This window comes from Salvelinus fontinalis, chromosome 2 (genome assembly GCF_029448725.1).
Source record: "Salvelinus fontinalis isolate EN_2023a chromosome 2, ASM2944872v1, whole genome shotgun sequence".
Lineage (NCBI taxonomy): Eukaryota > Metazoa > Chordata > Actinopteri > Salmoniformes > Salmonidae > Salvelinus > Salvelinus fontinalis.
In genome coordinates, this window is record NC_074666.1 from 58,348,041 (window position 1) to 58,372,765 (window position 24,725).

At 44.4% G+C, this 24,725-nt stretch overlaps 1 protein-coding gene across 4 annotated transcripts in view; it reads left to right on the plus strand.

Annotated features, from left to right (window-relative positions):
* The window catches only part of LOC129822080 (calcium/calmodulin-dependent protein kinase kinase 1-like), a 150,397-nt gene that overhangs the window by 81,352 nt on the left and 44,320 nt on the right, over window positions 1-24,725 (plus strand). For all 4 annotated transcript variants that reach the window (XR_008754446.1, XM_055880004.1, XM_055879980.1 and 1 more), the window contains 7 exons: window positions 5,240-5,276; window positions 9,973-9,994; window positions 15,177-15,265; window positions 19,411-19,610; window positions 21,317-21,370; window positions 21,756-21,829; window positions 22,789-22,876. Coding sequence is in view for 3 of the 4 variants with exons in the window: in XM_055880004.1 (XP_055735979.1) it covers window positions 5,240-5,276; window positions 9,973-9,994; window positions 15,177-15,265; window positions 19,411-19,610; window positions 21,317-21,370; window positions 21,756-21,829; window positions 22,789-22,876 (564 nt within the window). In the remaining variant the exon portion in view is untranslated. The remainder of the gene's footprint in view (window positions 1-5,239; window positions 5,277-9,972; window positions 9,995-15,176; window positions 15,266-19,410; window positions 19,611-21,316; window positions 21,371-21,755; window positions 21,830-22,788; window positions 22,877-24,725) is intronic.

The window sequence follows — 24,725 nt, forward strand, 5'->3', positions numbered from 1 at the left end:
GAAAATGACTTGTGTCATGCACAAAGTAGATGTCCTAACCGACTTGCCAAAACTACAGTTTGTTAAAATGACATTTGTGGAGTGGTTGAAAAACTAGTTTTAATGACTCCAACCTAAGTGTATATAAACTTCCGACTTCAACTGTACATTCCGTTTCCATTATCAACAAAATTCTCTGTTTATCTTATATCTTTTTAACCCTTTGACATGTACGAACAAATGGGTGTGATTATTCTACAGTTGTGCCTGTAATGTACGCTCAAACGGGTGTGATTAGAACACTGATTTAGAACGTGCTGTCACGATTGATTACAATAGTCAGCATTTGAGCTGGCCACATTGTGCAAAATGTTTCTGTAAAAAAACAAACAGTCTTTACAACATTTTGTTCTCAATATGAGCAGTTTATTTTTCGATGCAAAGTTCAGACATTCACAGAAGTAGCAACAGCATAACACAATTCTCATCCAAACCGGAAAATGTAGGCTACATTAGTCGTAGCGCTAATTGAGGAAAGTTACCTAACACAAGCGGTGTTAGGTCTCGACTGACAGAAACCATACATGAATTATCTAATAGCAATTACTATTTGCAATTCATCACATCACGAGTGACCTCACCAGTTATCAAAATAATTGAGTAAAAATCTAAAGCAACCCGAAGATGGGTAGTTTGTGCACGCCGCCATGTTTGTTTTTTCGTGTCAAACAAAGATACGAGGTTGCAAGATGAGTTGGGTCTGTTTGCAGTATGCATATTGAAGGGGTTGTGTCGTCTATCATAATTTACTACCATCATTCGCTTCTGGAAGTTTACTCAAAGGACGAGTGAACCATCCCTTCACCTCGTTTTGTTATAACGTCTTTGTTCTGACAGACAGTTACGTGACAACCAGAATGTATTGTATGATGTCAACCAGACAAAGCTAAGAATTAGCTTAGCATTAGCTCATCATAATCAGTACAACCTCCATATGTGTCCATTACAATCTATGCAAGTATCGGAATGCATGATTTGTCACCAGTACTTGAAAACGTGAATAAAACAGTAAATACATTATGCGCTATACATACATAGTGTGCAACAGTAGATACATTTAATAATGACGCCGGAGGGGATGGCTGCCGTTTTACGAGTTCCTAACCAACTGTGCTATTTAGTTTGTTTTTTGCATTGTTTGTAACAAATTTTGTACATAATGTTGCTGCTACCGTCTCTTATGACCGAAAAGAGCTTCTGGACATCAGAACTCTGATTACTCACCTCGAACTGGACAAATATTTATTTCTTTAATGAGTCGAACGCAAAGGATATACTGTTTTGTCAAGACAGGGCCCAAATCCCTGTCATCAGCGTGAAGAAAAGACTGAGAAAAAGGGGGAGGAGTGTGTGGTGCCTTGTAAGAATTTGCTGACGAGTAGGTAAAGCTTTGCACACTCTTGGCATTCTCTCATTCAGCTTCATGAGGTAGTCACCTGAAATGCATTTCAATTAACAAATGTTTATTTGTTTAATTTCTTTCCTTATTAATGTGTTTGAGCCTATCATTTGTGTTGTGACAAGGTAGGTGTGGTAAAAAGAAAATAGCCCTATTTGGTAAAAAAGCAAGTCCATATTATGGCAAGATGAGCTCAAATGAGCAAAGACAAACAACAATCCATCATTACTTTAAGACATAAAGGTCAAACATTCAATAATTTTAAAAGTTTCTTCAACTGCAGTCGCAAAACCATCAAGTGCTATGGTGAAACTGGCTCTCATGAGTACCGCCACAGGAAAGGAAGACCCAGAGTTACCTCTGCTGCAGAGGATAAGTTCATTACAGTTACCAGCCTCAGAAATTGCAGCCCAAATAAATGTTTCACAGAGTTCAAGTAACAGACACATCTCAACATCAACTGTTCAAACGAGACTCCATGAATCAGGACTTCATGGTCTAATTTCTGCAAAGAAACCACTACTAAAGGACACCAATAAGAATAAGAGACTTGCTTGGGCAAGAAACATGAGCAATGGACATTAGACCTGTGGAAATCTGTCCTTGGTCTGATAAGTCCAAATGTACGATTTTTGGTTACAACCGCCGTGTCTTTGTGAGACGCAGAGTAGATGTACGGATGATCTCTGCATGTGCGGTTCCCACCGTGAAGCATGGAGGAGGAGGTGTGATGATGTGGGGGTGCTTTGCTGGTGACACTGTCTGCGATTGATTTAGAATGAAAGGCACACTCAGCCAGCATGGCTACCACAGCATTCTGCAGTGATACGCCATCTCATCTGGTTTGCGCTTAGTGGGAATATCATTTGTTTTTCAACAGGACAATGACCCAACACAGCATATGTGGGAACTCCTTCATGACTGTTGGAAAAGCAGGGATAGGTGAGGCTAAAGCTTACGAGGGTGTGAACGATGCTGAATGGGTGTAGGCAAATAAGAGCTCTCCAGTAGGTACCAAAACATTCAAAGGCCATTTTTCTCAAAAGTGAGTATACAACTTGATCAATTTTCAAAGCAGTATTGCTTTCCCATTGTTTCTCAACTTTAGTGTACGATATACCATTTTTTATCGCTGAGTCTCAACTTTTATCCAATGTAAAAAACAATTTAAAATGTTGCTACATAAGACCAATTTGAGCCCCTCAGTCACATATTTAATTACCTTCAAATAACCTATATTTTCCATTCTCAGATCACCCATAAAACATCCCAGGACAAATTTCACGGAACCAGAGTAAAACGTTTCAGAACATCCCAGAAATCCAAAAATGTACACAGCTTTGTACGAGATCTTCACTTTTTTGGCAATTTCTCACATAGAATGGCCTTCATTTCTCAGAACAAGAATAGACTGACGAGATTCAGAAGAAAGATCTTTGTTTCTGGCCATTTTGAGCCTGTAATCGAACCCACAAATGCTGATGCTCCAGATACTCAATGAGTCCAAAGAAGGACAGTTTTATTGCTTCTTTAATCAGTACTACAGTTTTCAGCTGCGCCAAAAGGGTTTTCTAATGATCAATTAGCCTTTTAAAATGATCAACTTGGATTAACTAACACAACGTGCTATTGGAACACAGGAGTGATGGTTGCTGATAATGGGCCATTGTAAGTCTATGTAGATATTCCATAAAAAATCTGCCGTTTCCTGCTGCAATAGTCATTTACAACATTAACAATGTCTACACTGTATTTCTGATCAATTTGATGTTATTTTAATGGACGAAAAAATAGCTTTTCTTTTAAAAACAAGGACATTTCTAAGTGACCCCAAACTTTTGAACGGTAGTGTATGTTCCCAGAACAGGCAACATTTTCACTTCTCTTCTCAGAAAGTTGAAAAAACATTTCGTTTTACCAGTCATGCAATTTATGGCTTCATTCCCACAACGATGTGAAACCAAAAACAGACACACGATTTCCAAGGAACCAAAGGTGCTAGCTGGGAAGGAGTGTACTATATAGGGGATAGGGTGCCATTTGGGATGCAGCCAAGTTCTGCTTACCACAGTGGCTTATGTAAAGGAGATGGGAATAGATGGGAGAGGCACTGATTTAGAGATGAGAGACAGACAAGCACCGCACTGACCATCTCTCTCCTCTCCCAAGTGACAACATCAGAGTGCTCTTCAATCACAGGCAGATGGCGGGGGCTCCCAGCCGTAATTGGGTGCCTCATCAGAGCAGGATGGAGGGCTAGGCGTTGGTGGATAGAGGGCTCGGGGAGGGCTGGGGCTGTAGTCAGTGGGTGGCACCATGCCAGGCCCGCCAGTCATAATGAGTTTACAGTGAAAGGAGGGCAGGGTGGAGGCACTGGGGATGGGATGGAGTCAGTGGGTGGCCATGGGTACCTATGGGGCTCCCAGCAGCACTGTGCCAGTCATTCGTAATGAGTTTACAGTGAAAGTGGAGCTCCTCTTAGCTTAGTATTTCAACTCTACAGCCCCATCCCAGAGCAGCCAGCCGCCCTCCTTTCCCAGGGCCAGATTAAGAAACCGAAATGCGTGGCTAATCTGACAATGACAAACTGAGATCAATCTGGTCTTGAATTCAAACAAACCCTGGCATTATGTGGCTGAGCAATGAGGAGAAACTGAAATTGTTTTTTTTGTTCATTGTGTATTTCTGTTTGCGGAATATTTAGATAAAGCCAGGAATAAAAGAGAAAGGGCTACCTATAATTAAATTATGAAAATAATTAGCTTCCATGTGATAAATGGCAAGTGTGTATAGGCTTGTGTCCCACATGAATCTTCTCATTGTGCCAGACTGGGTTCAAATGCCTTCTGTTTCATTTTTATGTATTTATTTATCTGTATATGTTCTGTATGAATATATGTACAGTACCAGTAAAAAGATTGGTCACACCTACTCATTTGAGCCAATCAGTTGTGTTGTGACAAGGTAGAGCGGTATACAGAAAATAGACTTATTTGGTAAAAGACCCAAGTCCATATTATGGCAAGAACGGCTCAAATAAGCAAAGAGAAATGACCAAATAGGGCTATCTTCTGTACACCAACCCTACCTGGTCACAACACAACTGATTGGCTCAATCGCATTAAGAAAGAAAGAAATTCCTAACATTTCAGACCAGAAAAGTCCAGATCAACTAACCCATGTCAACTAACGTTTTTTAGCGAGGTGTTTTTGCTCATTGATTTTGCTATCACATGAACACACATAAGACATGGCAAAATGTGTAGAATAACAGGAAATTAGCTTGTTCTTTCCATCCCATGGCAAAAAAAATGTAATTGCAGGAAATTAGCTTTAAAATGGAGCGGGATGTTCCCCAATGATGTAAGGGGGGCCCTAGTGGAACAGTTTGGCAACCACTGTACTGGGCCTGGGTTGGGTCTGGGATGGGATCATATTAATAGTAATTTGTTAATGAATTTTACAGCCAATATTGTATTCTAGACCAGTAAAATGTTCTTATTATGCTCAGAACCTTTCTCTTCTTTTAAAATATTACTGTCTCTGCTAGAGGAAAATGTAAAACGTAACGTGGCAATTTCATTTGTCACAGATGGTTAGTACAATGATAGAGTACATGTTAGATATTAATATCCTCCTCATTTGGGCCTCAATTCGAACTGGCATCTCACATACTTTAAAGGCCAATGAATACTTGTTACGCTGCATTATTCAGTGCAATGCTAATGCCATGTCCTTATTCTATCTGTTGTGTATTCTATTATATGAGGTATTCCTGATGATGTATTATCATTGTTGCAGGTGTTGGATGATCCTGCAGAGGACAACCTCCACATGGGTATGTACCTCACCAAACTGCTCTCTCCCGCTCTCTTGCTGTGCACTTAATCACCCGTTGACATTAATGAATGATTTATGTGAAAGTCCAAGTTGAGCGTGCTTATCTCAAACTCTAAATCGGCCTGTTGCTGCCCTTAGCAGTTGGCACAGCTGACTCCATATGAAAGTGCTAAACTAGAGGATAGCTCATTAATGAAGCCCTTACCACAAACTCTTAGAAAAAAGGTTTCTTCATTTGTCCCCATAGGAGAACCCTTTTTGGTTTAGCGGTGAAAAGGGTTCTACTTAGAACCTTTTAGTGGTGAAAGGGTTTCACGTAGAACATTGTATTAGTAAAAGGGCTCCACTTGGAGCCCCCTGAAAATATTTTCAGAGTGTTCTCCTATGGGGTCAAATGAAGAACCCTTTATGGTTCTAGGAAGAACCTTCTTTTCTAAGAGTGCACCACAACTCCACAGGGCACATAGACTATGGCTGGATTCCTTCGATCAGTACTAGTAGGGAAAGGGAAAGGGGGATAACTAGTCAGTTGTACAGCTGAATGAAATTATTTAGCTCAAGGCCTCGTGTGAAAAGGTGTTGTAACTTGGTGTTTGTCTCTGTCAGTCTTCAACCCATTGTGCCGAGTTCTAGAATATACTACAGTCTCTTTGACAGACATGTATGTACTGTACAGTGCATTCGAAAAGTATTCAGACCACTTGACTTTATCCACATTTTGTTATGTTACAGCCTTATTCTAAAATGGGTTAAATTGTTTTCCCCCCTCTTCAAACTACACACAATACCCTGTAAAGTCAAAGCAAAAACTGTTTTTTTGAAATTTTTGCACAAAAAAACAAAACATAAATAATACATTTACATAAGTATTCATACCCTTTACTCAGTAATTTGTTGAAGCACCTTTGGCAGTGATTACAGCATTGCGTCTTCTTGGGTATTGTCACACCCTGGCCTTAGTTTTCTTTGTTTTCTTAATTATTTTAGTTAGGTCTCCAGAGCCCTGTACGCACTGTTCCTTCTCCCCGTACTCGCCCTGTTGTGCGTGCCCTCAGCCCGGTACCACCAGTGCCGGTACCACACATCAGGCCTATAGTACGCCTTGAGAGTCCAGTGTGCCCTGTTGTTGTTCCCCGCACTAGCCTGAAGGTGCGTGTCCTTAGCCCGGTACCTCCAGTTCCGGCACCACGCACCAGGCCTACAGTGTGTCTCAGCCGGCCAGAGTCTGCCGTCTGCCCAACGGCGCCTGAACTGCCCGTCTGCCAAGCGGCGCCTGAACTGCCCGTCTGCCAAGCGGCGCCTGAACTGCCCGTCTGCCAAGCGGCGCCTGAACTGCCCGTCTGCCAAGCGGCGCCTGAACTGCCCGTCTGCCAAGCGGCGCCTGAACTGCCCGTCTGCCAAGCGGCGCCTGAACTGTCCGTCTGCCAAGCGGCGCCTGAACTGTCCGTCTGCCCAACGGCACCTGAACTGCCCGTCTGCCCAACGCCGTCTGAACTGTCCGTCTGCCAAGCGCCGCATGAACTGCCCGTCTGTATTGAGCCTTCAAAGCCGCCCGTCTGCCATGAGCCTGCAAAGCCGCCCGTCTGCCATGAGCCTACAGAGCCGTCTGCCAGACAGGAGCCGCTAGAGCCTTCCGCCAGACAGGAGCAGCCAGAGCCTTCCGCCAGACAGGAGCAGCCAGAGCCTTCCGCCAGACAGGATCAGCCAGAGCCTTCCGCCAGACAGGATCAGCCAGAGCCTTCCGCCAGACAGGATCAGCCAGAGCCTTCCGCCAGACTGGATCAGCCAGAGCCTTCCGCCAGACCGGATCAGCCAGAGCCTTCCGCCAGACCGGATCAGCCAGAGCCTTCCGCCAGACCGGATCAGCCAGAGCCTTCCGCCAGACCGGATCAGCCAGAGCCTTCCGCCAGACCGGATCAGCCAGAGCCTTCCGCCAGACCGGATCAGCCAGAGCCTTCAGCGAGCCATGACCAGCCAGAGCCGTCAGCGAGCCATGACCAGCCAGAGCCGTCAGCGAGCCATGACCAGCCAGAGCCGTCAGCGAGCCATGACCAGCCAGAGCCGTCAGCGAGCCATGACCAGCCAGAGCCGTCAGCGAGCCATGACCAGCCAGAGCCGTCAGCGAGCCATGACCAGCCAGAGCCGTCAGCGAGCCATGACCAGCCAGAGCCGTCATCCAGCCATGACCAGCCAGAGCCGTCATCCAGCCATGACCAGCCAGAGCCGTCATCCAGCCAGGATCCGCCAGAGCCGTCATCCAGCCAGGATCCGCCAGCCAGCCAGGATCCGCCAGCCAGGATCCGCCAGCTAGCCAGGATCCGCCAGCCAGCCAGGATCCGCCAGCCAGCCCGGTGTTGTCCCTCAGTCCGGAGCTGCCGTCCCTCAGTCCGGAGCTGCCGTCCCTCAGTCCGGAGCTGCCCCTTATCCTGGTGCTGCCCCTTATCCTGGTGCTGCCCCTTAGTCCGGTGCTGCCCCTTAGTCCGGTGCTGCCCCTTAGTCCGGTGCTGCCCCTTAGTCCGGTGCTGCCCCTTAGTCCGGTGCTGCCCCTTAGTCCGGTGCTGCCCCTTAGTCCGGTGCTGCCCCTTAGTCCGGTGCTGCCCCTTAGTCCGGTGCTGCCCCTTAATCCAGTGGGGTTAATGTGGAGGGTGGTTATTTGGAGGATGCTACGAAAGCGGGTAGTGACTATGGTGGGGTGGGGACCACGACCAGTGCCAGAGCCGCCACCGTGGACAGACGCCCACCCAGAACCTCCCCTAGACTTTATGCTGGTGCGCCCGGAGTTCGCACCTTAAGGGGGGGTTATGTCACGCCCTGGCCTTAGTATTATTTGTTTTCTTTATTATTTTAGTTAGGTCAGGGTGTGACATGGGGAATGTATGTGTTTTTGTAGTGTCTAGGGTGGTTGTAAGGTTTAGGGGGTTTATTAGAGTAGTTGGGTTTATGTTTACTATAGAAGTCTAGCTTTGTCTATGGTTGAGTGTAGGTATCTAGGAAAGTCTATGGTTGCCTGAATCGGGTCTCAATTAGAGACAGCTGGTTATTGTTGTCTCTGATTGGGAGCCATATTTAAGGCAACCATAGGCTTTAGCTGTTTGTGGGGAATTGTCTATGTTGAACGTAAGTAGCTTGTGTGTGCACTTTCGTTTGTAGCTTCACGGTTGTTTTGTATAGTTTGTATAAGTGTTTCGTTTCATGTTCATCTTCAAAATAAAGAGAAGATGTATTTTGCACACGCTGCGCCTTGGTCCACTCTCTTTAAAGAAGACAATCGTGACAGGTATGATGCTACAAGCTTGGCACACCTGTATTTGGGGAGTTTCTCCCATTCTTCTCTGCTGATCCTCTCCAGCTCTGTCAGGTTGGATGGGGACTGTCGCTGCACAGCTATATTCAGGTCTCGATTGGATTCAAGTCTGGACTCTGGCTGGGCCACTCAAAGACATTCAGTGACTTGTTCCGAAGACACTCCTGCGTTCTCTTGGCTGTGTGCTTAGGGTGATTGTCCTGTTGGAAGGTGATCCTTCGCCCCCAGTCTGAGGTCCTGAGCGCTCTGAGCAGGTTTTCATCATGGATCTCTCTGGACTTTGCTCCGTTTATCTTTCCCTCACTCTTGACTGCTCTTCCAGTACCTGCCACTGAAAAACACCCCCACAGCATGATGCTGGCACCACCATGCTTCACCGTAGGGATGGTGCCAGGTTTCCTCCGATGTCAAGCTTGGCATTTAGGCCAAATAGTTCAATCTTGGTTTCATCAGACCAGAGAATCTTGTTTCTCATGGTCTGCGAGTCCTTTAGGTGCCTTTTGGCAAACTCCAAGTGGGTTGTCATGTGCCTTTTTACTGAGGAGTGGCTTCCGTCTGACAACTCTACCATGAAGTTGGAGTTGGTTGTCCTTCTGGAAGGTTCTCCCATCTCCATTCCGGAGCTCTGTCGGAGTGACCATCGGGTTCTTGGTCACCTCCCTGACCAAGGCCCTTCTCTACCTATTGCTCAGTTTGGTTGGGCGGCCAGCTCTAGGAAGAGCCTTGCTGGTTCCAAACTTCTTCCATTTAAGAATGATGGAGGTCACTGTGTTCCTGGGGACCTTCAATGCTGCAGAAATGTTTTGGTACCCTTCCCCAGATCTGTGCCCCGACACAATCCTGTCTCTGAGCTCTAAGGACAATTCTTTCGACCTCAAGACTTGGTTTTTGCTCTGACAAGCAACTGTCAACTGTAGGACCTTATATAGACAGGTGTGTGCCTTTCCAAATCATGTCCAATCAATTGAATTTAACACATGTGCACTCCAATCAAGTTCTAGAAACATCTCAAGGATGATCAATGGAAACAGGATGCACCGGAGCTCAAGTTCGAGTGTAGCATTTCACTACACTCGCATTAACATCTGCTAACCATGTGTACGTGACCAATCAAATTTTATTTTATTTGAGTCTCATAACAAAGGGTCTGAATACTTATGTAAATAGGTAGTTCTGCGTTTTATTTTTAATACATTTGAAAAAATGTCTAAAACCTGTTTTATCTTTGTCATTATGGGGTATTGTATGTAGATTGATGAGATGTTTTATTTATTTAATCCATTTTAGAATAAAGCTGTATGTAACAAAATGTGGAAAAAGGGAAGGGGTCTGAATACTTTCTGAATGCACCGTATGTAGACTGTGTTTCTCTTCTCTCCCTCTCCTGCAGTATTTGATTTGATGCCAAAGGGGTGAGTAGCACTTTTTGCAACAATAATTAAAGCCTTATCCCCACCCCCATTCTGGTCTCATAGACTAGACATGACATAGTACATGTAAATTCAGGATACTTAAATTAGTATGATATGTTATGTTTGGTATGGTTACAAAAGACACATGGTTACTTAATGCAAAAACAAAACTAGAGTGGTTGGTCGGGGTGAATGGTTGGGGCACATAATGCGAACATCTAGCAACCCAAAGGTTGCGAGTTCAAATCTCATTATGGACAACTTATGCTTTAGCTAATTTGCAACTTTTCAACTACTTACTACTTTTTAGCTACATTGCAACTGCTTAGCATGTTAGTTAACCCTTTCCCTAACCTTAAATGTAACCGTTTTAGCTAACCCTTCCCCTAACCTTATCCAATTAACCTAACTCCTAAACTTAACCCAAACATTAACCCTAACACCTAGCCTCACTAACGTTAGCCAGCTATCAAACATTTGCAACCTAGCCACCTAGCAATATTTGTAACATATCATAAGTTTAGCAAATTCTGAACATATTGTACGTTTTGCTAATTCGTAACATATTGTGCGATTTCGTAACATGTAATACGTATTGTAATTCGTAACATCTCATACGAAATGGGGGATGGACTTCTACAAATGAATACATACCATATGAAATGTAACATATCACATTCTCGCACAGCCGCGAGCTGCCTAGTGACACGAGCCTACCAGATGAGGTAAATGTCTTCTATGCGCGCTTCGAAGCAAGCAACACTGAAGCATTCATAAGAGCACCAGCTGTTCCTGACGACTATGTGATCACGCTCTCCGTAGCCGATGTGAGTAAGACCTTTAAACAGGTCAACATTCTCAAGGCCGCAGGGCCAGACGGATTACCAGGACGTTACTCAGTGCATGCGCTGACCAACTTGCAAGTGTCTTCACTGACATTTTCAACCTGTCCATGACTGAGTCTGTAATACCAACATGTTTCAAGCAGACCACCATTGTTCCTGTGCCCAAGAACAAGAAGGTAACCTGCCTAAATGACTACCGACCCATAGCACTCACGTCTGTAGCCATGAAGTGCTTTGAAAGGCTGGTCATGGCTCACATCAACACCATTATCCCATAAACCCTAGACCCACTCCAATTTGCATACTTCCCCAACAGATCCACAGATGACGCAATCTCTATTGCACTCCACAGTTTGCAGACGGCACAACAGTGGTAGTAGGCCTGATCACCGACAACGATGAGACAGCCTATAGGGAGGTCAGGGACCTGGCAGTATGGTAACAACCTCTCCCTCAACATGATCAAGGACTACAGGAAAAGGAGGGCCGAGCACGCACTCATTGACAGGACTGAAGTGGAGCAGGTTGAGAGCTTCAAGTTCCTTGGTGTCCACATCACCAACAAACTATCATGGTCCAAACACACCAAGACAGTCGTGATGAGGGCACCACAACACCTATTCCCCCTCAAGAGACTGAAAAGATTTGGCATGGGTCCTAAGATCCTCAAAAAGTTATACAGCTGCACCATCGAGAGCATCCTGACTGGTTGCATCACTGCCTGGTACTGCAACGGCTCTGCATCCATCCGTAAGGCGCTACAGAGGGTAGTGCGCACGGCCCAGTACATCGCTGGGGCCAAGCTTCCTGCCATCCAGGACCTCTATACCAGGCGGTGTCAGAGGAAGGCCCTAAAGATTGTCAAAGACTCCAGTCATCCTAGTCATAGATTGTTCTCTCTGCTACTGCACGGCAAGTGGTACCGGAGCACCAAGTCTAGGTCCAAAAGGCTTCTTAACATCTTCTATCCCCAAGCCATAAGAATTCTGAACAGCTAATCAAATGGCTACCCGGACAATTTGCATTGCCCCCCGCACATTGACTCTGTACCAGTACCCCCTGTATATAGCGTTGTTACTGTTATTTTATTATTTGGTATTTTTCTTTTTTTCCCCTTTTTCTTTTTTCTTTTTTTCTTCTTTACTTCAGTTTATTTTAAGTAAATACTTTCTTAACACTTATTTTTCTTTAAACTGCATTGTTGGTTAAGGGCTTGTAAGTAAGCATTTCACTGTAAGGTCTATATACATGTTGTATTGATTTGATTTGATATACTAAATGGAGTGTCTCGGATTCAGTGGTGGAAAAACTACCCAAATGTCATACTTGAGTAAAAGTAAAGATACCTTCATAGAAAATGGCTCAAGTAAAAGTGATAGTCACCCAGTAAAATACTACTTGAGTAAAAGTCTAAAAGTATTTGGTTTTAAATATACTTAATTACATAAACTTAAATATAACTTTATGTAATTGCTCAAATATACTTAAGTATCAAAAGTAAAAGTATGAATAATTTCCCATTCCTTGTACTAAACAAACCAGACGCCAGAATTTTCTTGTTTTTTAAATTTACGGATAGCCAGGGGCACACTCCAACACATAATTTACAAACGAAGCATTTGTGTTTAGTGAGTTGCTAGATCACAGGTAGTAGGGGTGACCAAGGATATTATCTTGATAAGTGTGTGAATTGGAACATTTTTCTGTCCTGCTAAGCATTCAAAATGAAACGGGTTTCAAGAAAAATGTATGGAGTAAAAAGTACATTAAGTAATTTTTTTTAGGAAAGTAGTGGAGTAAAAGTAAAAGTTGTCAAAAATAGAAATAATAAAGTAAATTACAGATACCTCAAACTACTTAAGTAGTACTTTAAAGTATTTTTTACTTAAGTACTTTCCAGCACTGCTCGGATTTACATACAGACTAATGAAATGCTCTGAGACCAGGTTGCCATCCCCTCTTCCCTTTTCCCCTCATCCCCCTTCTCCTCTCTTCCCTCTCTCCGGTGTTCTCCTTCATTACTCAAAGCTGATGTAGTGCCTGTGTTTGTTCACTGCTCCCTCCCCCCTTCTCTCTCTCACCAGAGGGATTCATTATGTGCTTATGTTTTACACTTGACAGTTATTACCAGTGGTATTAGCACTACACCACTGCACCAGGGTTTCTCTACACTTTCTGCCCCACTGGTTGGGCTCTGTTGGTAACCCTTTCATGTCCAGTTAATAATTCTACATCCCTTCCTGTAGAAAAATGGACCCAAAGACATTTTGGACCTTAGACGCGTTGGACAGCAAAGACGCAAAAGTGATATTAATATCAGCTATACTCTACGAAAGTCCCGCCTACTTCCTGGATCATGTCTCATATTGTTTTTGAATGGGATTCAATAGTATTATCATCAAATTTATTAAAATGCTGTCATTTAAGATAAACAGTATGTAAAGTTATATTTAACACAAAAGGTTAAACCTTTTGTGAATCCCATTCAAAAACACTATGGGACATGATCCAGGAAGTAGGCAGGACTTTCACAGCACATGATCAGCTATTAGTAATACTATTCCCAAGAAGTCACTTTGATGTGAAGCTAATGGCTTTATGACATTATAAAGAAAACAGAAGAAATTGAGGTTGTCGCATGGGGGAGTTATTTCTGAATCATGACATTTTGCTTCAATGGAAGGTCAACTTTTCCCAGCTAATCCACCTATTGCCTATTTAACTGTTACTCAGACAGAGAGAGTGAGAAAGAGAGGAGAGGAAAAGAAAAAGGGGAGAGAGGAGAGGAGTGAGGTAGAGAGAGAGAAGTGATTATTTGATCTCCAGAGTAGGTACTGACCATCCATTGCCAGACAGAGAACCGAGAGAAGTGGAAAGGTAAGGAGAGAGAAGGGGGGGGGGGGGGGGGGGAGAGAGTGAGAGAATAGATAGATTCGTTTTTCTCAGTCTGCATATTAGTAATGGCCTATTTCTTCCCGGAGAGGAGATGGAAACACAGTTTCCCTTTAACTTCAATTCCATTTCTCCTTCCATCTATACACACTCAGGATATAGCCATTTAGTTGGAGTCATGTAATGAAATGGAGGACTTCAGACACATTTGAGTGTTGTAGCTAGCTGATTAGTGATTTGGTGGTTAAATCAAATCAAACTTTATTTGTCACATGCTCCGAATACAACAGGTGTATACCATACTGTGAAATGCTTACTTGCAAGCCCTTAACCAACAGTGCAGTTCAAGAAGAGTTAAGAAAATATTGACCAAATAAACAAAAGTATAAAATAATAATAAGTAACACAATAAAATAACAACAACGAGGCTACATGCAGCGGGTACCGGTACCGAGTCTATGTGCGGGGGTGCGGGTTAGTCGAGGTAATTTGTACATGTAGCTAGGGGTAAAGTGACTAAGCATAGATAATTAACAATCAGTAACAGACGATAGCTATGTCTCTAGTCTCTACCATTTTGTGGATAGCCTGGACAGATTGGTCATGCTCCATTTAAGCCCTGAATTAAATGAAGTCTTGTCTATGTGAGCAGGAGACATTGAGCTGTTACCGGTGGTGCTGTTCTGGTCCTTGGGTGCCAGTGACGTGGGAGGTTGTGTGTTTGTCTTGTGTAACATTATTGTTTGTACAATCTGCTCCAGAGTGTGCTTGGATTTGGATCTATATACAGTGGGGAGAACAAGTATTTGATACACTGCCGATTTTGCAGGTTTTCATACTTACAAAGCATGTAGAGGTCTGTAATTTTTATCATAGGCACACTTCAACTGTGAGAGACGGAATCTAAAAGTGTGTGGACAGGTGTCTTTTATACAGGTAACGAGTTCAAACAGGTGCAGTTAATACAAGTAATGAGTGGAGAACAGGAGGGCTTCTTAAAGAAAAACGAACAGGTCTGTGAGAGCCGGAATTCTTACTGGTTGGTAGGTGATCAAATACTTATGTCATGCAATAAAATGCAAATTAATTACTTAAAAATCATACAATGTGATTTTATGGATTTTTGTTTTAGATTCCGTCTCTCACAGTTGAAGTGTACCTATGATAAAAATTACAGACCTCTACATGCTTTGTAAGTAGGAAAACCTGCAAAATCGTCAGTGTATCAAATACTTGTTCTCCCCACTGTATACAGGCTGTATTCAAATGCCATATGGAATGGAACTAAAGTAGCTTAACTGGTATCCTTCCAGCGGTTAATGACAAAAAGATCAATCTTTGTCTCCCTGTATCTCTGTCTCTCCATCTGTCTGTCTCTCTCTCTGTCTTATTCTCTTGCTAACTCTCTCTGTGTATTTGTGTGTTGGTTCCTGATGCGGTCCCAGTCCAGTGATGGAGGTCCCCACAGACAGCCCCTTCACTGAGGAGCAAACACGCCTCTACTTCAGAGACATTGTCCTGGGCATTGAGTACTGTGAGTAGCAGCATCATACTCCTCCCTCTCCTCCCCTCTTCCTCCCTTACTGCTCCTCCTCCCCTCCTTGCCTCTACTTGAGAGAGATCGTCCTTGATATCCTGGGCATGGAGCACTGTAAGTACCCACATACATGTATACATGATTGTAGGTACCAGCAGAGGCTCTCGCTCTGAGCTACCAGACTACCCCACTACCCCTATATCAATCTCAGTGGAGAGGAGAAGCCAGCCACCACCACTGCCTCCATTGAACTGAACAGTGTGCCTGGTAGACTTCCGATTCAATTTCCTCCCTCTCTTTGTGTTTTCCACTCATCCCTCATCTATCTCCCATCCAGCCACAGTATGTTCAGGTCTTAAAGGGCTTCTCTGTTCTGGTGTGTCACACACAATCTCCCCTCAGCGCCATTGAGCTCATAACCAATTAGGGCTTTTCTAAGGCCATTTTAGACTGTGGTCTTTCTAAGGCCATTTTAGAGTGTGGTCTGGCTCACAGGTCTATGAGCACAATCAGTACATCAATAGGTAAACTGTACTGTAGTACCGTTGTAGATAATGGGCTACGTAGGAAGTGTATGCTCTCTATACAGTAGGGAAATTTGGTTTGGTTTGTTATTGTAAATGTTATGATTGGGTGTATGGGTTTGTTGTTGGTCTCTATGTCTATGTACAAGCATGTGGAAATTAATTTCCTTCTTGGAGGACAATAAAATCCAATCTAATGTGCTCTGTAGGCTTCTGTAGAAGCATGGCAAAGCTTGGGCTACACTCTTAGAAAAAAAGGTACTATCTAGAAGGGTTTGTCTGCAGTCCCCATAGGAGAACCCTTTGAATAACCCTTTTTGGTTCCAGGTAGAACCAAAAACTAGCTCCTGTTTGATCTCATTACTAACTCAAACACTTAATCTGCAAAAATGACAAGTTAATTAGTGGGTAATGGTGATTTCAGAAACAAAGTGGAACGACCAAAACATAGGCTACATTTGTTGCATTACAACCAGTAATTTAAATGGATTTTTATTTGGATTTAATGTGATGGACATACACAAAATAGTCCAAATTGGTGAAGTGAAATGAAAAAAATTACTTGTTTTCAAAAAATTCAACAAAAAACCCCCGGAAAAGTGGTGCATGCATATGTATTCACGCCCTCTGCTATGAAGCCCCTAAATAAGATCTGGTGCAACAATTACCTTCAGAAGTCACATAATTAGTTAGATTGCATACAGGTGGACTTTATTTAAGTGTCACATGATCTGTGACATATAGTATATATACACCTGTTCTGAAAGGCCTCAGAGACTGCAACATCCTTAAGCAAGGGGCACCACCAAGCAAGCGGCACCATGAAGACCAAGGAGCTCTCGAAACAGGTCAGGGACAAAGTTGTGGAGAAGTACAGATCAGGGGTGGGTTATAAAAAAATATCAGTAACATCCCACAGAGCACCATTAAATCCATTATTAAAAAATTTAAAGAATATGGCACCACAACAAACCTGCCAAGAAAGGGCCACCCATCAAAACTCAGGGACCAGGCAAGGAGGGCATTAATCAGAGAGGCAACAAAGAGACCAAAGATAACCTTGAAGGAGCTGCAAAGCTCCACAGCGGAGATTGGAGTATCTGTCTATAGGACCTCTTTAAGCCGTACACTCCACAGAGCTGGGCTTTATGGAAGAGTGGCCAGAAAAAAGCCATTGCTTAAAGAAAAAAGTAAGCGAACACGTTTGGTGTTCGCCAAAAGGCATGTGGGAGACTCCCCAAACATGTGGAAGAAGGTACTCTGGTCAGATGAGACTAACATTTTGCTTTTTGGCCATCAAGGAAAATGCTATGCCTGGCGCAAACCCAACAACTCTCATCACCCCGAGAACAACATCCCACAGTGAAGCATGGTGGTGGCAGCATCATGCTGTGGGGATGTTTTTCATCGGCAGGGACTGGGTCAGAATTGGTCAGAATTGAAGGAATGATGGATGGCTCTAAATACACTGAAATTCTTGAGGGAAACCTGTTTCAGTCTTCCAGAGATTTGAGACTGGGACGGAGGTTCACCTTCCAGCAGGACAATGACCCTAAGCATACTGCTAAAGCAACACTCGTGTGGTTTAAGGGGAAACATTTAAATGTCTTGGAATGGCCTAGTCAAAGCCCAGACCTCAATCCAAATGAGAATCTGTGGTATGACTTAAAGATTGCTGTACACCAGCGGAAGCCATCCAACTTGAAGGAGCTGAAGTAGTTTTGTCTTGAAGAATGGGCAAAAATCCCAGTGGCTAGATGTGCCAAGCTTATAGAGACATACCCCAAGAGACATGCAGCTGTAATTGCTGCAAAAGGTGTCTCTACAAAGTATTGACTTTGGCGGGGTGAATAGTTATGCACGCTCAAGTTTTCAGTTTTTTTGTCTTATTTCTTGTTTGTTTAACAATAACAAATATTTTGCATCTTCAAAGTGGTAGGTGTGTTGTGTAAATCAAATGATACAACCCCCCAAAAGAATTCAGTTGAATTTCAGGTTGTAAGGCAACAGAATAGGAACATTGCCAAGGGGGGTGAATACTTTAGCATGCCACTGTATCTAAATACGTATCGAATCATCTTGAAAGGGAAAGATGCACATCCCTAGGTAGGTAGGTAGGTAGGTGTTAAAAGTGTTGGGCCAGTAACCGAAAGGTCTCTGGTTTGAATCCCTGAGCCAACTACGTAAAACATCTGTCGATGTGCCTTTGAGTAAGGCACTTAACCCTAATTGCTCTTGTAAGTTGCTCTGGATAAGAGCATCTGCCAAATGACTAAACTGTATAATGAGTAAGATGTCTTCCTATTTTCCTGGTATTAGAAGTAGAGGAGCTGCTGTCTCCTGATTCTGCCTCTTCGACCCTACTCTGCTCCCGTTCTGCATCTTATGACTTGCACTTTCTTCCCAGCCGGCTCGGCCCTCCTCTCTTGCCCTACCTTCCTGAACTTTTTCTCTTTCCAGATGAAATCCTGCAACTAGTGAAGTCCGGCCGCCCAACAACCTGCCCACTCGACCCCAACCCCTCCTTCTCCAGACCATCTCTGGAGACATTCTCACTTTCCTCATCAACTCATCCCTGACCACTGGCTCCTCTCACTTCAAAATGGCCAAAGTCACCATTCCCTGTCTCGGACCAACTCTCTCGCTATCTCTCACAGAACGATGTTCTTGACCGTAACCAGTCAGGCTTCAAGACGGGGGTCACTCAACCGAGACTTCGCTCCTCTGTATCCCGGAGGCTCTCCACACTGCCAATTCTGACTCTCTCCTCAGTTCTCATCCTCCTAGATCTATCCGCTGCCTTCGACATCATGAACCATCAGATCCTGCTCTACACCCTCTCAGTACTGGGTGTCTCAGGCTCTACACACTCTTGGATTGCAGCCTACCTGGCAGACCAGTCCTACCAGGTGACGTGGGGAGGATCTCTGTCTGCACCACGTACTCTCACTACTGGTGTCCCCCAGGGCTCGGTTGTAGGCCCTCTCCTCTTCTCTCTATACACAAGTCACTCAGCTCCGTCATATCCTCATACGGTCTCTTCTATCATTGCTATGCGGTGTTCAATCTTCCCAAGTTCTCACATGTCACCCCGCACACTCCACTGGCTTCCAGTCGAAGCTCGCTTCCACCACAAGACCATGGTACTTGCCTACGGAGCTGCAAGAGGAACTGTCCCTCCCTACCTTCAGGCTATACTCAAACCCTACACCCCAACCCAAGTACTCCGTTCTGCCACCTCTGGTCTCTTGGCAGCTCCCGCTCAGCCCAGTCAAAGCTCTTCTCTGTCCTGGCACCCCATTGATGTTACCAGCTTCACTCTGAAGCTAGGACAGCAGAGTCCCTGTCCATCTTCAGAAAAACATCTAAAACCCTACCTACCTCTTCAAAGAAAACTTAATGAAAGGCAAAAAATACTGCCTTTCGTGAAGTAACACTCGCACTTTCCCCCCTTACTAGCATTGCCCTGCTATTTTCTGACCACGGAAAATGCTGGATCTTTGCCAAATCATAATGGTCAGGTGCAGGCCCATGGAATACGAAGTTCTACAAGGTGCTATTTTGCTGGAATACCCTGTAAAATGCCCATCTCTCATTCTCGCTCTCCATTCTCCTTAGTGCACTACCAGAAGATAGTCCACCGGGACATCAAGCCTGCTAACGTACTGCTGGGGGATGACGGCCATGTGAAGATTGCTGACTTTGGGGTCAGTAACCAGTTTGAGGGCAACGATGCCCTGCTCTCCTCTACGGCTGGGACTCCTGCTTTCATGGCCCCAGAGACCCTGTCAGATATCCACCAGAGCTTCAGTGGAAAGGTAGGGTCAAAGAGTGTGTGTGTGTGTGTGTGTGTGTGTGTGTGTGTGTGTGTGTGTGTGTGTGTGTGTGTGTGTGTGTGTGTGTGTGTGTGTGTGTGTGTGTGTGTGTGTGTGTGTGTGTGTGTGTGTGTGTGTGTGTGTGTGTGTGTGTGTGTGTGTGCTTTCTCGTTGCAGTACAATATTATTTCTAACATGGGAAATGTATATTTCCCAGGCTGTTTATATAGAGCTGTGGATGTTCAAGGGTTGGCAGCATCGGTTGCAGTAGATGTTGGCCTGTAGCCAGCCGAGCCGTGGAACAAGCGGAGGAACAGGAGGCAAAACAGGAGGAAGAGGAATAAAAACCATGAAATTAAAATGAGCCGCCACCAATCAAAGTGGAGCAGAGAGGAGAGCGGTGGATGAGGAGAGGGGAGGGGAGGATAGGAGAAGAGAGGGGAGGAGAGGAGAGCATTTGTGGGGCCAACGATGCCAGGAGGAAGCCTACCTCTATCCCTCCTTCTCTCTCTCTCTATCCGTGTCCCTCCCTGCATACTTTAGCAACAAGCGTCATGCAGCGAGACAAGAGGAGAGGAAAGGAGGAGAGGAGAGCAGAGTAGAGTCCATCACTAGGCAGCACAACACACATCAGCATCTTTCTGCTGTTCTGACTAACAGCTCATCTCTTTGTGCTTCTATTTAATCAGCCCACCCGCTTTATAAGATAACTAATTCATTTTCGGGCTTTTTTCTGGATAATCCTCAAATGCCAGTTTGATTTGATGGGTTTGGTCACGGACAGGAAGACCATGCTTGCAACTGGGAACTTGGAACAGAAAATTGCACAACAGACAAAACTGTCAGCAGAGTATGAATTGGGTAGGAGACAAGTGCTCTAGGCCGCTAGCCTTCCTTCGGTCTGTCTTCAGGGAACATGTGCTGTACAAGTGCCACTCCTGTTCTGATTTGTCAAGTAGTCCCCGAGCCTTGTTCGAGAGCAAACACTGTATCATTGACATCTGCTAATTCTATACTCAGCAGCAAAACACAATCGAAATGATTTGATTTCAGTGGAAGATGTTTAAAAGAACACAAAACAAAAGCCACACTCTCAGTCGCTCTGAAATTGCAGTAGCCTGTCTGTATCTTTATAGAAGAGATTGGCTGTGCAGTGCTCTAATGGTTCATTTGATAAAAGATAGGCTGTGTAATAGAGTGGCTGGGGTCAGAGGGCTGGGTTTATCAATCATAGTGCCAGCCGGGCCAGCCAGTAAGCAAGCCAAGCAGGCAGAGAGAGAGTGTCCTGGTCAGTCAGTGTGCTGCACATTGGAACACAGCTATTAGATCGAGGACAGAGAGAGAGAGGGGGGGGGTGAAGAGAGAGAGAGAGAGAGAGCAGGGCAGGAATGAGACTGATGGATGGCTGCAGGCTGAGGCTCGATTGGCTCTCTGCTTCTGTTTCCTATCTGATTGCCCTGCAAAGGTCCCTAGAGATACACTCGTTGGGTTGATAGTGGACTTGGAAAGTGGTATGAGCGGTGTGTGTGTGTGGGTGTGTTCGTTTGTGTGTGCTTGAGTGCTTGTCTATCTGCCTGTATCTACCTGTCTGTCTTTTTGTGTCTGTCTGTATGTATGTCTGTGTAATCTTATTCTGAGTCTATGAGTCTGTGTTTCTCTGTGTTCACTGGTACAGCTCCTCTTACCATTTGACTGCTATTGTTTTTCAGGCATTGGATGTATGGGCCATGGGAGTGACTGTCTACTGCTTTGTGTTTGGGAAGGTAAGCAAGCCAGCTGATTTCTGTGTCCATTTTCTCTTCTTTTCACTACTTCCCAGCCTGCCAACAACCATTATTGTTTTCCAGTGACGTTCTATGGGAGAAGTGGTGGAAGAGGGTTTTTTCCTATGTATAGATAGTCATGAGTCTCTGCTAGCACAGCTGGCCCCTCTGTATAACTTCTCACAGACGTCTAATGGAACAGTGGAACATTTAGCATTTCATTTTAGTGCAGTCTGGTGCACATCAAATGTATGCTCTTACCTAGGAATCCAGATTTGTTTTGCCCCAAGATGTTCTTCGAATTTGAATTATAACTCTTAACGCTCACTTTTTTTTTACCTCTCTTCTCGTCTGTCCTCTCCTCTTTTCGCTTTTCAACTTGCAGTGTCCGTTCATTGATGAATACATCCTGGTTCTACACAATAAGATCAGGACTAAATGTGTGGAGTTCCCAGAGTCGTAAGTCTCTCTTTTTTTCTCTCTCTTTCCCATTACTCCATCACCCCTCCTTCCTCTTTATTAAATGAGACAGACTTGATGTTCCAGTCATCCCAGAGTTGAAACCGATGCTGCCAACTTTAGCTGTTGCTCAGAGGAGTCACTCTCACACAAGCACAGACACCCTTCAAAAGTATGGGGATGTTCCTAGTGTTTTGTCTACTGAATGTGATAAAAAAACAGACCCTCTGAAGCCAAACCAGAGTGTCAGTAGTGTTTACCTGCAGACTGTAACACTCACTCCCAGTCTCCTCTCTCCTCTTCTCTCCTTCCTCTCTCGTTCACTCTATCCTCTTATCTCTTTCACTCTGAAAAAACACCCAATGCCAGACAAAAAGTAGGCTGGAGGCAATTCTAATTCTCTGTGTCCGGTATAGGCGAGAAAGAGAGAAGAAGAGTGAGATAAAAACAGACGGGAGAGGGAGACAGAGAGAGGAACACAGCGAAACAGAGAGAGTGTCAGTGGGAGTATGTGTGGGGAAGACATGTAATCTTGTCATCCCCAGCCTAATGAAATAGTCTCCCTGTCTGTGTAGGACATGTAATCTTGTCATCCCCAGCTTAATGAAATAGTCTCCGTGCATGCGTGCGTGCGCCTGGTGTGTACCCTTAGCTGTTCTGTGTGGGAAGATCGCATGCTGCTCCCTAGTCCTCCAAACACAACAACATCACATTACATAACGGGCCCATCTCGATGCAAACAACAACACTGCCTGGGTTAGCTTAGCTACCACCACTGTCATTATTTAAGACTGATACTGTTGAGGATTTCTACCTCTGTTCATTCCTACCTCTATATCTAAGATGTTCTGTCACTCTTTTGACTATTACCGTGATCAATAACTGCTGTTAAAAGAACTGTCAACCCCCCCCCCCCCCCCCCCCCGATCACTGTGTATCTGACCTCTGTGTTCTCTTAGGCCAGAGATCAGTGAGGAGTTGAAGACTCTTATCCTGAAAATGTTGGACAAGAACCCTGACACCAGGATCACCATACCTGAGATCAAGGTGAGGGGAGGAGAAACCAGTCAAGGGCTCCACCGTCATCCCCCTGACTTAGACGAATGGTACTGTAGGAGGTTACTTGCATACGGTAGTTTCAATGGGACTCATTAACAGGCAGTGCTGAATGGGTCATGAGCATGACTGAACGTGTTCTCCCAGTAGATTGCCAGATCAACAGATCAACAGCTGTCCTTTGTGTTAAAGCTCACATACAAGTTCAAGTAAGCGAAGTCCCAAAACTAAAGGTGAAGGCTGAATCATCTCTCCCTACGAGTCTCTCTGTGACAGAGAAGGAGTTCTAAACTTGTAATCTGATCTGTTGTCAGCGGATCATCTCTCTCCAGGGGCTATGTGTGGTTGTGGGTATGGCCTCCAGTTCCTCCATCTCCTCATCAGAAAAGAGCCACTGCTCGTTAGAGTTCTCATGTTGCCTCATCTGTGGAGGCTCCACTACCTCTTCCTGTTCTCAGCAGTGTCCTCCGGAGTCAGACCAGGCCTTTATTTTCTGTGCCACTGGGTGCATACGGGCCTCTCTCTCAAAGTCAGCCCTCCGCATCAGCTCCCAATATTAGAAGGCTTGAAGCTGGCAGAAGTACTCATTAAAGGACTGGATGTTGTGCTGGAGAATAGACATAAATGTGGATATGTACAGTTGAAGTCGAAAGTTTACATACACTTACGTTTAAGTCATTAAAACTCTTTTTTCAACCACTCCACAAATTTCTTGTTAACAAACTATAGTTTTGGCAAGTCGGTTAGGACATCTACTTTGTGCATGACACTAGTAATTTTTCCAACAATTGTTTACAGACAGATTATTTCACTTATAATTCACTGTATCACAATTCCAGTGGGTCAGACGTTTACATACACTAAGTTGACTGTGCCTTTAAACAGATTGGAAAATTCCAGAAAATTATGTCATGGCTTTAGAAGCTTCTGATAGGCTAATTTACATAATTGGAGTTAATTGGAGGTGTACCTGTGTATGTATTTCAAAGCCCACCTTCAAACTCAGTGCTTTTTTGCTTGACATCATGGGAAAATTAAAAGAAATCAGCCAAGACCTCAGAAAAAACATTGTAGACCTCCACAAGTCTGGTTCATCCTTGGGAGCAATTTCCAAACGCCTGAAGGTACCACGTTCATCTGTACAAACAATAGTATGCAAGTATAAACACCATGGGACCACGCAGCCATCATACCGCTCAGGAAGGAGATGCGTTCTGTCTCCTAGAGATTAACATACTTTGAATGCGAAAAGTGCAAATCAATCCCAGAACAACAGCAAAGGACCTTGTGAAGATGCTGGATGAAACAGGTACAAAAGTATCTATATCCACAGTAAAGCAAGTCTTATATTGACATAACCTGAAAGGCAGCTCAGCAATGAAGAAGCCACTGCTCCAAAACCGCCATAAAAAAGCCAGACTACTGTTTGCAACTGCACATGGGGACAAAGATCATACTTTTTGGAGAAATGTCCTCTGGTCTGATGATACAAAAATAGAACTGTTTGGCCATAATGACCATCGTTATGTTTGGAGGAAAAAGGGGGAGGCTTGCAAGCCGAGAGCACCATCCCAACCGTGAAACACTGGGGTGGCAGCATCATGTTGTGGGGGTGCTTTGCTGCAGGAGGGACTGGTGTACTTCACAAAATAGATGGCATCATGAGGAAAGGAAAATTATGTGGATATATTGAAGCAACATCTAAAGACATCAGTCAGGAAGTTAAAGCTTGGTCGCAAATGGGTCTTCCAAATGGACAATGACCCCAAGCATACTTCCAAAGTTGTGGCAAAATGGCTTATCGACAACAAAATCAAGGTATTGTGGTGGCCGTCAAAAA